This window comes from Prunus persica, chromosome G4, assembly GCF_000346465.2.
Source record: "Prunus persica cultivar Lovell chromosome G4, Prunus_persica_NCBIv2, whole genome shotgun sequence".
NCBI classification, from domain to species: domain Eukaryota; kingdom Viridiplantae; phylum Streptophyta; class Magnoliopsida; order Rosales; family Rosaceae; genus Prunus; species Prunus persica.
The window spans coordinates 18706545-18718729 of record NC_034012.1 but is presented as its reverse complement, the minus strand read 5'-3'; the positions used below and the strand labels follow the sequence as shown (position 1 = coordinate 18718729).

Sequence of the window (12185 nt, the reverse complement as noted above, 5' to 3'; positions counted from 1 at the left end):
TTTCTTCATGTGGGAATCAAATTAAACTTGAACCCTAGGTCAAATAATTAGGCCAATCAATTTGGGAATTATTTGACCTAATTAGGAGTTACCTAACCTCATTGGGAATTACCTAATCAAATTGGGGGTTATCCTCGCCTTAATTAGGGATTCGGTTAAATTCATAATCCCTAAATAGACCAACCTCACCAACCTCACCAACTACACCAACCCCACCAACCTCTCCAAGGCCACTATAAATACTTGGTTACGCACAAGGATGAGGTACGTCAGAAGTACTACTAAAACCTCTATAGAGATCTTCCCTCATAGAGCCTAGCTACCTCCTCTCTCTCTCTCTCTCTCTCTCTCTCTTTTACATAAGGCTCCGGCCGCCCGGTTTATATTATAAACATATCTCCGTACCCTATTAGCTATTGTTTCCTATACGATTCAATTGAACTAATTTAGGCATCGGAGGGGCTTTGGCCAACACCCCCCGGGGGTGGTCCCCGTATTTGTTCTATTTTGCAAGGAGAAAGAGGCGGCAAAGAAGGGAGGGGAATCTTTCGAACCAAATATTCTCGTGGGGAAATTTGCTCCCACACTTCACATGCCGGCTGAAACCCACACTATACTTACGATGATAATTCCATTACATTGCCATTAACATTTACAATATTTTTCGAAAATTTCAAATGGTTGGAATTATTCTAATAGGCACTTCACTGTACTTTCTTGCTTAGTTTCAGCGTTTTTCTTCAGGTGAAAGCTCTTTTGGTCTTTCATATCATGGAGGGAAACTCATGACAGAACCGGTCTCTGTTAATATTCTATGGTTTGGTACTGGTTGGCAAGAATCTGATAGAGAAGCTATAAGAATGTCTGTTACTTCACTAACTTCATTTCAATATCTTGTTAAGGATTCTGAGGTTCCTACATTGGGAAACTGGTGGGAGATTATTAGACAGTATGGAGACAGTAATAATGTTGCTGTCACTGATAGAGCGGATTTGGGTGCTGAGTGCTTCTATATACAGGTCCTGAACTCAACATGACCCTAGACCAAGTAGTTTACATTGGGAGATCAGTGTTCAACAAGTCTTCCATCAAAGGTTTTGATGGGAACCTGAACTGTCATCGTCTTTTCGAAGTAAATGATAACAGTATCTACCATATTGTGTTTTCTTACACTGTGATGTTCTTAGACAGCAAGGAGCAGAGGCAACTGATGGACATGTGTAGTGGAGGGTTTCAACTTGAGGTTTTTGCAGGGTTGAAAGTAAATATTCTTTGGGCAAGACCCCCTCAAAATGCTGCTGATCAATGTTCAATGCTTTTTCATGGAAATTCTTACTTGGGACCTCCAAATGGTGATGAGAAGGTTGATAGCTTGGTGGGTTATATGCTTGCCAACGTTGCTGAGGAGGTTACCAACCAAGATGGAAGTGGATGGGTTAGTAATGATGGCAGTGGGATGACAGTTAGTAATTCTTGTGCCTCTCCATTTTGGAGGGATAATGGTGATCCTCCTTTGTTCAGGGATACAGAAAAGAATGAGTTTCAATGTGGTTGGTTTGAATGGTTATCGATACATCATACCATATGTTTGGGACCAGAATACCAGGAACTAAGCCTTGAAACTGTTAGAATTCACAGACTATGATCTGTTTTTAGGTTTTGGATTATTGGTAGATGGAGCTCATGTAGGAAGAGAAAACACAGAGAGAAAACTTGGAGAAGAAGAAGATCAAAAATGAGTCTGTTATCTCTTACTTAGTCATGCACAAGCTGTGCAGAGCAAAAATATCCATTAGGAATAGAATATTCCTCTTACATCATTCAATCTAACCATTGATTAAACTATCCTATGAGATAGCTACACTTGGCACAATTCTACTAAAACTAAGAATACATCTCAGCTGTCCATTGGACTGTGATCCAATGGTTCACAATTAAACAATACACACTCAGCTAAAAACACTTATACTTTAACACTCCCTTCTAAGTGTTTAGCTGAGATGACTCCAAGCTTGCCCCTTAGATATTCAAACCGATCCCTTGCCAATGCCTTAGTAAAAATATCTGCATTCTGCTCTCCAGTTCTGCAGTATAGCAGATCAATCTCACCATTCTGCAAAGCATCACGAATGAAATGAAATCTTCTACTTATATGTCTTGTCCTGTGATGATGCACAGGATTCTTTGTTATTGCAATTGCTGAAGTATTGTCACATAGGATTGGAGTAGCCTCAACTTGTTCCTCACCAAAATCAGATAGAACAAATCTTAACCAGACAGCATGAGCTGTAGCTTCAGTTGCACTAACATATTCTGCCTCTGCAGTAGATAGTGCTACACTGCTCTGCTTAACTGATGCCCAAGAGAAAACACCTGATCCAAGATGAAAAGCATAGCCAGAAGTACTTCTCATATCATCTTCACAACCTGACCAATCACTGTCACAATATCCAACCAGCATTGCCTCTTTTCCTTTCTCATATAATATGCCATAGTCTAGAGTACCTTGAATGTATCTAAGTACTCTCTTGGCAGTTCCCATGTGTTTCTTTGTAGGTCCATGCATATATCTAGCCAAAAGACTTGCAGCAAACATGACATCTGGCCTTGTTGCTGTCAGATATAGCAAGCTTCCAACTATCTGTCTGTACACCTTTTCATCAGCCAGTTCACTTCCATCCTCCTTGGATAATTTCTCATTCATAGCTAGTGGAGTTGACACTGCTTTACAGTCTTTGAGACCAAACTTGTCCAACAATGTTCTTGCATATTTTTTCTGATGCAAGAAGATGTAGGACTCAGCTTGTATCACACCCAATCCCAGAAAATGGTGCAACAATCCCAGATCAGTCATTTCACATCTTTTCATCATTTCAGTTTTAAAGTTCATTACCAATTCTTCAGAACTTCCTGTGTAGATGATATCATCTACATATAGTGAAACAATTAGGATTCCACTTTCTGCAGCTTTCACATATAATGTAGCCTCACTAGGACTCCTCTGAAATCCTGCAGCTGTAAAATATGAATTAATTTCTTCATACCAAGCTCTTGGAGCTTGTTTAAGGCCATAAAGAGCCTTCTTGAGTCTATAAACTCTGTCTTCCTTGCCTTGAACCACAAATCCTGGAGGTTGATCCACATACACCTCCTCTTGTAGAACTCCATTTAAGAAGGCTGACTTTACATCAAGCTGAAACAGCTTCCACCTTTTCTGAGCAGCCAGAGCTATCAGTGTTCTAACTGTGTCAAGCCGAGCAACAGGTGCAAATGTCTCATTGAAATCAATTCCTGGCTTTTGAGTGTAGCCTTTAGCTACTAGCCTTGCTTTGTTTTTCTGAACAGATCCATCCGGATTTAGCTTGACTTTAAAGATCCATTTGACTCCAACTATAAGTTTATCAGATGGTCTTTTTACCAAATCCCAAGTTTCATTCTTCTCAATCATCTCAAGTTCAGCTTCCATTGCCTTTTGCCATGCTGCATCCTTGACAGCTTCTTCAAAGGTTTCTGGTTCAATGATACAGATGTTGCATCTTTCATAGATCTTTGTAAGACTTTTGTATCTCAATGGAGTGTGGTCAATATCTTGTGTACCTGTGTCCACCACAGATCTTTCTTCATTGTCTTCTGTTAGCAGCTCATTCTCAACTGAATGTTCTGCTTGTTTCACAACTGTGTCATTGCTCCCTTTCTCCTTTTCAGACACAACTTCAGTAAATGGCACTGAAACACTGCATTCTTTTTGTGCATTCCAATCCCAGCTAGCTTCTTCATTAAATACCACATCCCTTGAGATAATCACCTTTTCAGTGGCAATGTTATACAGTCTATACCCTTTCTCACAGCTGCCATATCCTAGAAACACACATCTGTTGCTTGCTGAATCCAGTTTCTGCCTCTGTGGATTTGGAACATGTGCATAGCACAAAGATCCAAACACTCTTAAGTGTTTAAGTCCTGGCTTTCTCCCACTATAGGCTTCAAATGGTGTTTTCTTGTCCAGAGCTTTAGTTGGACTTCGGTTTAGAACATACACTGCAGTATTAACAGTTTCTGCCCAAAACTCAAGTGGCATGCCCTTCTCAATCATCATACACTTGGCCATCTCCACTATGGTTCTGTTTTTCCTCTCAGCCACACCATTCTGCTGTGGTGAGTATGCCACAGTAAGCTGCCTCTCCATTCCCATTTCATCACAGAATTTATTGAACTCATTAGAGGTGTACTCTCCTCCCCTATCACTTCTTAGTTTCTTCACCTTATATCCACTTTGCAATTCAACAGTGGCTCTAAACCTCTTAAACACTGTGAATACCTCAGATTTGCATCTCAAGAAATAGATCCAGCACATTCTTGTACAGTCATCTATAAAGGTAAGGAAATACCTGTTTCCTGCTTTGGTAACAGTTTGCATTGGACCACACACATCAGTGTGTACCAATTCCAGTGGAGATGTAGCTCTGCTGGTTGCTTCTTTTGGAAATGCCTTCCTGCAGTGTTTTCCAAAAGTGCAGCCTTCACACACTGCATTTGTATTTTTTATTTCTGGCAGACCAAACACCATGTCTTCATTCTGCAGCAGTTTCAAACTCTGCAAGTTTAAGTGCCCCATTCTCCTATGCCAAAGCAATGTTGATTGGCTAATGCTTGCAGTTAGAGCAACATGCAAGTCTGTTTGAAGTTTCAAAGGAAAACTTCTATTTCCTTTCATATGCACTCTAGCCACCAGATTTGAGAGAGAGCTATCATCATAGACTTCTGCCTTGTTATCTCCAAAGATAAGAAAATATCCATGCTCCATCATTTGTCCAACACTGAGTAGGTTCTCTTTGAGACCAGATACCAGCAGCACCTCCTTGATATATTTCCCTCCCATTTTAGTTTCAACCATCAAGCTTCCTTTTCCAATGACATCAACCAACTGTCCTGTCCCCATTGCAACTTTAGCAGTTACATTCCTATCAATATCAATCAAAACATCTTCTCTGCCAGTCATGTGGTTACTACACCCACTGTCCAAGTACCATACCTCTTCCATGGACCTTTTCTCAGTTGCATTGTTAGCATAGAACATGGTTGGTGTAGAGATAACCTGAGTAGCAAACTGAAGCTGCTGCTGCTCCACAGGTTTCTTGCTATAGCAGTCTTTGGCAATGTGACCAAGCTTGTCACAGTTATAGCACTTCGGTTTGCCCTTGAATCTACATTCTCCATAATGCAATTTCCCACAATGTTTGCAAGGAGTTTTAGTTCCATCAGTAGATTTATTATCCCACTTCTTCTCCTTGTCTTTCCAATTCTTCTGCTGCTTGGAATTCTGATTTCCAGTGGCCTTAGCTGATTTGGTATCTACACTCAAGCTAGCAAAGGCCTTCTCAGTCTTGTTCTCATGATGTCTTTCCAATCTTTGAGCAAAGCTCTTCAATGAGGCTACCACCTCTTGAACCTCAATTACATCTAGATCCCTTGAATGTTCAATTACAGAACAGATTGGATCATACACAGGCAGCAGACTAATTAACATTTTCTGCACAACTCTTTCTCTAGATAACTCTTCTCCATAACCTCTCATTTGATTTATCAGATCAAACAACTTAGTAAGATAAGCAGATAGAGATTCATCCTCTCTCATTCTAGTATATTCAAATTCTCTACGAAGACTCTGTAATTTTACACTCCTTACCTGCTTATCACCATGAAATTCCTTCAGAATGTTCCAAGCTCCATGAGATGATTCTTCATGAGAAATCCTAGGGAAGATCCCTTCAGATACAGCTCCTTGAATCAACCCCAAGGCCTTAGCATCTTTCATCAGGATCTCAGCTAGAGCCATCTTCCCAGCACCACTCAATTCCTCTTTTTCCTTCTGCTTTGCATCAGATTCATCATCTCCCTTCGAATCTGAGCTTCCTATTCCTTTCTCAACCAATTCCCAAAGCCCATGAGATTTGAAAATGGTTTTCATCCTTATGCTCCAGAACTCATAGTTCTCATCATTGAAGATCGGAGCTCGCAGCTCACCACCTCCAGATCCTGCCATGTTAGACACAGATCTCCAAGAAATCGCAGCTTACTTCCTTCACAGATTCAAACGCCCAGCTAAATAACCAACCAGGCAGCTGATACCATGTTAGAATTCACAGACTATGATCTGTTTTTAGGTTTTGGATTATTGGTAGATGGAGCTCATGTAGGAAGAGAAAACACAGAGAGAAAACTTGGAGAAGAAGAAGATCAAAAATGAGTCTGTTATCTCTTACTTAGTCATGCACAAGCTGTGCAGAGCAAAAATATCCATTAGGAATAGAATATTCCTCTTACATCATTCAATCTAACCATTGATTAAACTATCCTATGAGATAGCTACACTTGGCACAATTCTACTAAAACTAAGAATACATCTCAGCTGTCCATTGGACTGTGATCCAATGGTTCACAATTAAACAATACACACTCAGCTAAAAACACTTATACTTTAACAGAAACTCTCAGGTATATTATAAGAATCAAACAGGGAAGTAGAAAGCTAAATGCCTTCTTCTTCTGCAATATGCATGACCCTCTTTTTCTCTGTTCATTAGTAAAGAATATGATAACAGTCAACCATAAAATATCTTCATATACGTGTTGCAAAGTTTTGAAAGGTTCTTGTTGATTTTCTCCTCCTCTTTTGGCAAATTAACGAGAGCCTTTCTTCCGGTGTTTTTCTTTTCTTTTTTGTCTTTAACATAATCAAGTTTGTTTTCCCCTTCTTTTTCCTTCCAGAAACCTATGAAACTAATGCAATGGTTATCTTAAGGGAGCCAAAAGGATACTTGAGGGGAGGAATTATAGTAAACCGCTCCAATGGTTTGCAGCCATATCCCCCAAACCAAAAATGTCGTTGGGCAATCCACTACCCAACAGCAAAGTTTATCCGATTCACCATCAACTACCTTTCAGTTGCAGCAGATAGTGATGATCACCTGCTAATTTGCAGGTCAAAATCAAAATCTGCAGAGTGTTCTACGTTGAAATCAAACAATGGAAGATATGAGAAGAATTTCAAGTTGATGAGCTCAAAAGTTTACATTGAGTTCAGAACTGGTGACCAAGTTTCTTTTGAGTCAAGAGGATGGGAGCTCAGTTATTCTGCAGGTAAAATCCCAAGCTAATATGACTGTTTTAACTATATATAATGCTTAGAAGTTGTTTTTAATAGTTTCCTGCACAATGCTAGGACTTTGCTATGGAAAGGAAAATTTATACAAACATGATGGAAATATCGGCTACGTGGCATCTACTAGCTTTCCCTATGTAGAGGGACTGAAATGCCAATGGGTTCTCCATGGAAAACCTGGAACTCCTGTCTTTATAACCTTCACTCATATAAACATCTCTAAAGGTTTGGATTTTCTTGCGATTTATAATGGCACAATGCAGCAGATAGCAAACTTTTCCGGGTTGTTTACAGGCTCTGATCTCCCACAATTGAACTTGAGTGGTGAGGTTATTATTGCATTCACCACTCAGACTGATCAAGGAGAAGGCTGGTCAGCTAACTCTTACATCGCTCATCCTGTGAATCATGACAAGGTCTTCGTTGTCATCCTTATTGTTGTCTTAGCACTTATAGCAGCTAGTGTTTCTCTTCTTGCTGTGGCATTAGCTGTAGTTAGAAAGAAACTAGAGCTCAAAAACGCAATGGATTCAGACGAGAGACTTACACTAATGAGCACAGACGCTATTAGGGTGGAAAACCGAATTGGAGAGGGGCCTTCTGCTGTGGTTTATAGAGCAGTTTCGACTGATGGAGGTCTGGTAGCAATTAAATCTCTAAGAGTTATAGCTGCTGAAACAGAACTTCAACAAGAGATTATGGCCAAATCCTCTTCTCATCCAAACATTATTTCATTTCTGGGGCATTCTCAAGACGGACTTGGAAGACACTATTTTGTGTTTGAGTACATGGGTAGGGGAGACTTGAGCTTGAACTTGAGGGAAAGAGGAGAAACACTGGACTTGGATAAGTGAATAGCAATAGCTTTACAAATCTGCTCTGCTATTCAAATGTTGCATATGTACTTGAAGCCACCAGTATGTCATGGAAACATAACATCTGAAAACATATTTCTTGATGAATTCTACAACGCAAAATTAGGAGGTTTTGGGGCTGCAAACTATTGCAGCAGCAGCAGCAACAGAGCTAATCCTGAGCAACTATCAGAAATGGCTGAAGACATATGGAGCTTTGGGCTACTGTTAGTTGAGCTTCTAAGAGGTGAGCCTCTGGTGGACAGAGAAACATATAAAAATTCTAGGAGGCTAGAAGAGATAAATGAGCTCCTTGGCAGTCAGGAGTGCGTTGACCGTAGGTTGACCATCCCCCATGAAACATGCAAAATGGGTTTTGTAAAGCTTGGTGAAATTGCAAAGTGGTGCATTGATAGTAGCTGGAGAGTTGAGGGGGGTAAGAATAATCCCAAGATAGGTGATGTTTTGTCGGGTTTGAAGCAGGTGAAGCTCTTGTTTTCCACTGCTTCAGGTTGAAACAAAACAAACACATTGTTATAGCGAAAAACTAGAACAACAGTCGCAGTAATTGTTGGATGAAATTCTGAGCTGTGGATTTTGTACATGTTTTAGGTGTAGGCTTTGGTAAAAACCACATTACATATATCGAAAGCCAGATTACACATCCTAACTATTCCTTTCACATCATTACGTCAAAACTATATTGCAATCAAAATCTGCAAAGGAAAATAAAAAAATCAGAGAAGAAAATAAAACTTAGGTACATCAGTAGTGTTGTCAATGTTACATAATAATTAATCAATTAAGTTGTCAATTAGGCATCCATTGCTCGTAAAAACATATTGTACATAAACAACCTAAGTTCAACCAAATGTAGCAACTAGGTGTCTACAAAAAAACAAAAAGGATTGATAGTGATGAATTACAGTATCATTATAAGGCTGCAAGTCTAGCGCATTGAGTATAAAGTTTTTTGTTTTTGACAAACATTGAGTGTAAAGTTTGAGAATGGTATTCAGACTCAGCGCTAGAACGAGAAGCAAATGGTTGTTTCTTTGCACTCCAATGGATTAGATTCATACCAAGAAAAATACAATAACATGAAGTAGAATGCCTAGGCATGAAGTGCAAGAGGACCAGAAGGGGATTGAGAAATGATAGCTCAAAATACGCTTAGCAGCAGCGAGGTTAGAAGTGCGAGGCACACTCATGAATTGTGCGACATGATGAACCCCAAAGGCAATGTCTGTGGGGTAAGTGTTGTCAGATACTTAAGAGAACCAACGAGGTGACAGTGCTCAGTGGGGCCTGATAGTCATAGTAGATCACTATCTAAGGAAGAAAGTTGGGTCTTGGAATTGAGAGGTGTACTCTTACATGGAACAGCCATAGAATTACATTGCAACAGATTAACTGTGTTGATATGAGACTGGGCAATTTCTGAGATTTTGAGGGCCATGTGTGAACTTAAATTGGGGCCTCACATAATCTAATACGAAAATACTATAAAAAAAAAAATTTCTATAACTTAATGTTGTAAAACAATTTTTTATAACTAAAAGTCACCGTCAATGAACATGTAATAATCAAAAATCAAATTCATAAAAATTTAATGTTTTAATTTGATAAAGTTAAATATTAGTATGTTTGGTACAAAAAGAAGCTCCTTATGCCCCCATAAGGTCCCTTACTACCTCCAATAAGCAATATGTGTTTAATAGGAAAAAAAATTGTCAATCACAAATTAAAGAGTAGTTGCACACATATTTCATTAACAAATTAGATTATATTGCATTAAATAGAAAAGCAACAAAAAAACATACCTTTTAAAATAATAATAATAATAAAGGATTATGCAAGATTAGCTCCTAACTGAAGGTCACAGGATGCAAGCATCCACCGACGAAGAGCCAAAACCCCGCAAAGAAATATAGTATGCCCAAGCACCAATAGATAAGAAACTAACCAAACTAGCAAAACCTATAATTAGGTCGAGAAGAAAGGTTATGAAAAAAAAAAAAAAAAAGCAAAAGTCGCACAAGGGGGACAAGAGTCCCAATAAAATGTCCCAGAATGATCCACACCGAAATTAGCCAAACAATTAGCAATCTGATTACCTTCCCAGAAAATATGAGTGACACGAACATACATTCGGGAGAGCAAAGCAAGATAGTTAAATCAACGAAAGCTCAAACGCTACGGTATTCGACGATCCGAAGAACAAAGAAAAAGAATAGCTAGAGAAGAGTCACATTCAATCCACAAGTAATTCCAACCTCTTTCCCCAACTAAATCCATAGCATTGATAAGGGCATGCAACTTTGCCTCCAAAGAAGAAGCAGGTCCAGGAAAAGAGGCAAAACAACATAAACAATTGCCAAAATGATCTCAAAAAATACCTTCAAGACCAACTAAACCAGGACTACAACGAGCAGCACCAACAGTGTTGACCTTAATCTAAGAAATTGAAGGAGGAAGCCAAATCCTCAACACCCTTGAACCCCAATAGCTCAAAGAATACAAAGATCAGACACATATTTGCGTGTAGTTTTTGTGCTAAGAGAATCAATCTCAACCAACTGTAACTTATTTGCATGAACAATAGAGGAAACTGGGAGGGAGAGCTCGTTAAACCACATTACGAGCCGCCCAAATAGAATAGCAACCAGCTCTGACCATCCCCCACCATAAAATTTGAACTTGGGAGCCAAAACCATGATGAAGGGGAAAAGAAACAAAGGGTGAAATAAAAAAGAATCCCCACCTTAAACCAACTCAAACAAGCTAATCAAATTTGACGAGAAAAAGTACAACCAAAAAAGAGATGAGAAAGCATTTCAACCTCAGAGTGACATAAAGAGCATATAGACGCAAAAGAGAGTCAGTGACAAGTTTACTATGCAAATACTTCCATAAAAGAAAAGAATTACGAGGGCAATAACAAGAACGCCAAACCCAGTGGTCCCAAGTAACAAGAGGTTGTTTGTTACGCTTAAAATCATAAGCCCGAGTTGATGTGAGATGACCATCAGATTCATCAGTCCAAATTTGGTCCTCTACTCCAGCTCTCGCAGGTAATGTAATAGCAATCACTTGATTCCAAATGGGTTGCATCTAATTATGAAGAGAAGTAGGCTAACACCAACGACCATTCAAAATGAAATCTGAGACTTTAGCTTTCAAGAACTTACATATACACATGAATACCTAAAGCATCCACAATGGGCTTAGTTAACCAAATTTCATGCCAAAAAGAAACATGTTCACCATTACCAATAGTCCAAAGTGAGTGAGAGACAAAGTGGACCCAAACCAGGCAAGATCGATGAACACTTATAGCACGAACAAGGCAGTCCCAAGCTGTTAAAAAATCTGACTTCGGAAAAAAATTGCAACCATAGAAGAAGTAGTCAAATTATTTAGGAGAAAAGCCTTATTTAAGGAGGCAAAGTTGTGAAGATCAAGACCCCCTTCATAGTAAGGAACACAATATTTTTCCATGCAACTGTTGAAAACCCACGAGAATCCTCACAACCAGTCCAAATAAAGTTACAAGCCCAAGAACGTACTTATACGAGAATAAAAGCAGGCCAAGCACAAACTGAAAAACTGTGAGATAGCAAACTAATTACCACTGATTTAACGAGAGTGAGACGCCTCTCCATAGATAACGAGCGGCCATTCCAATGTGACATAAGCTGCCACATCTTATCAACTAAAGGTTGGAAAAAAAAAAAAAAAAAAAAAAAAGCGTTTTTGACACCCATGATTGAGAGGCACACCCAAATAAGTGAAAGGAACTCCCCCCGGGAAATCCCTAACCAAGAAAGAATGAGAGAGCTATATGGGACAACAGCCTTTCCAAGATAAACACGGGACTTTGCCTTGCTAATAAACTACCTAGAATTCAAACCATACTCATCCATGAAAGTCGTGAGAATTTGTAGAGTTTGCTTTGTTAGATCTGTGCCCTGGAAGCTAATATAAAATGGATAATTCTAAGGAAATAATATATAATAATCAAAGGGGCAAGAACGTTGCTTTAGATACATAACGTACACAAAGTAACAAGTCCATGGATTAAGATATAAATGGAAAGTGGTTTAAAGAAGTTAGATGCACGAGACCTTTCCATACATATAAATATCGTATCCTAAAATATTCCTGGT

General features: G+C 39.1%; 2 protein-coding genes across 2 annotated transcripts; both read left to right on the top strand.

The window, feature by feature from the left end:
• On the top strand, positions 6491 to 8016 carry LOC109948682 (cubilin-like). Its single transcript, XM_020562379.1, has 3 exons — positions 6491 to 6495; positions 6769 to 7140; positions 7223 to 8016. Exons 2-3 carry the CDS (start codon positions 6789 to 6791, stop codon positions 8014 to 8016), a joined length of 1146 nt encoding a protein of 381 aa, XP_020417968.1. The 5' UTR covers positions 6491 to 6495; positions 6769 to 6788.
• Positions 8053 to 8532, top strand: LOC18780757 (probable leucine-rich repeat receptor-like protein kinase At5g49770). The gene has a single exon (XM_020562378.1). The coding sequence runs from the start codon at positions 8053 to 8055 to the stop codon at positions 8530 to 8532; it is 480 nt and encodes a 159-aa protein (XP_020417967.1).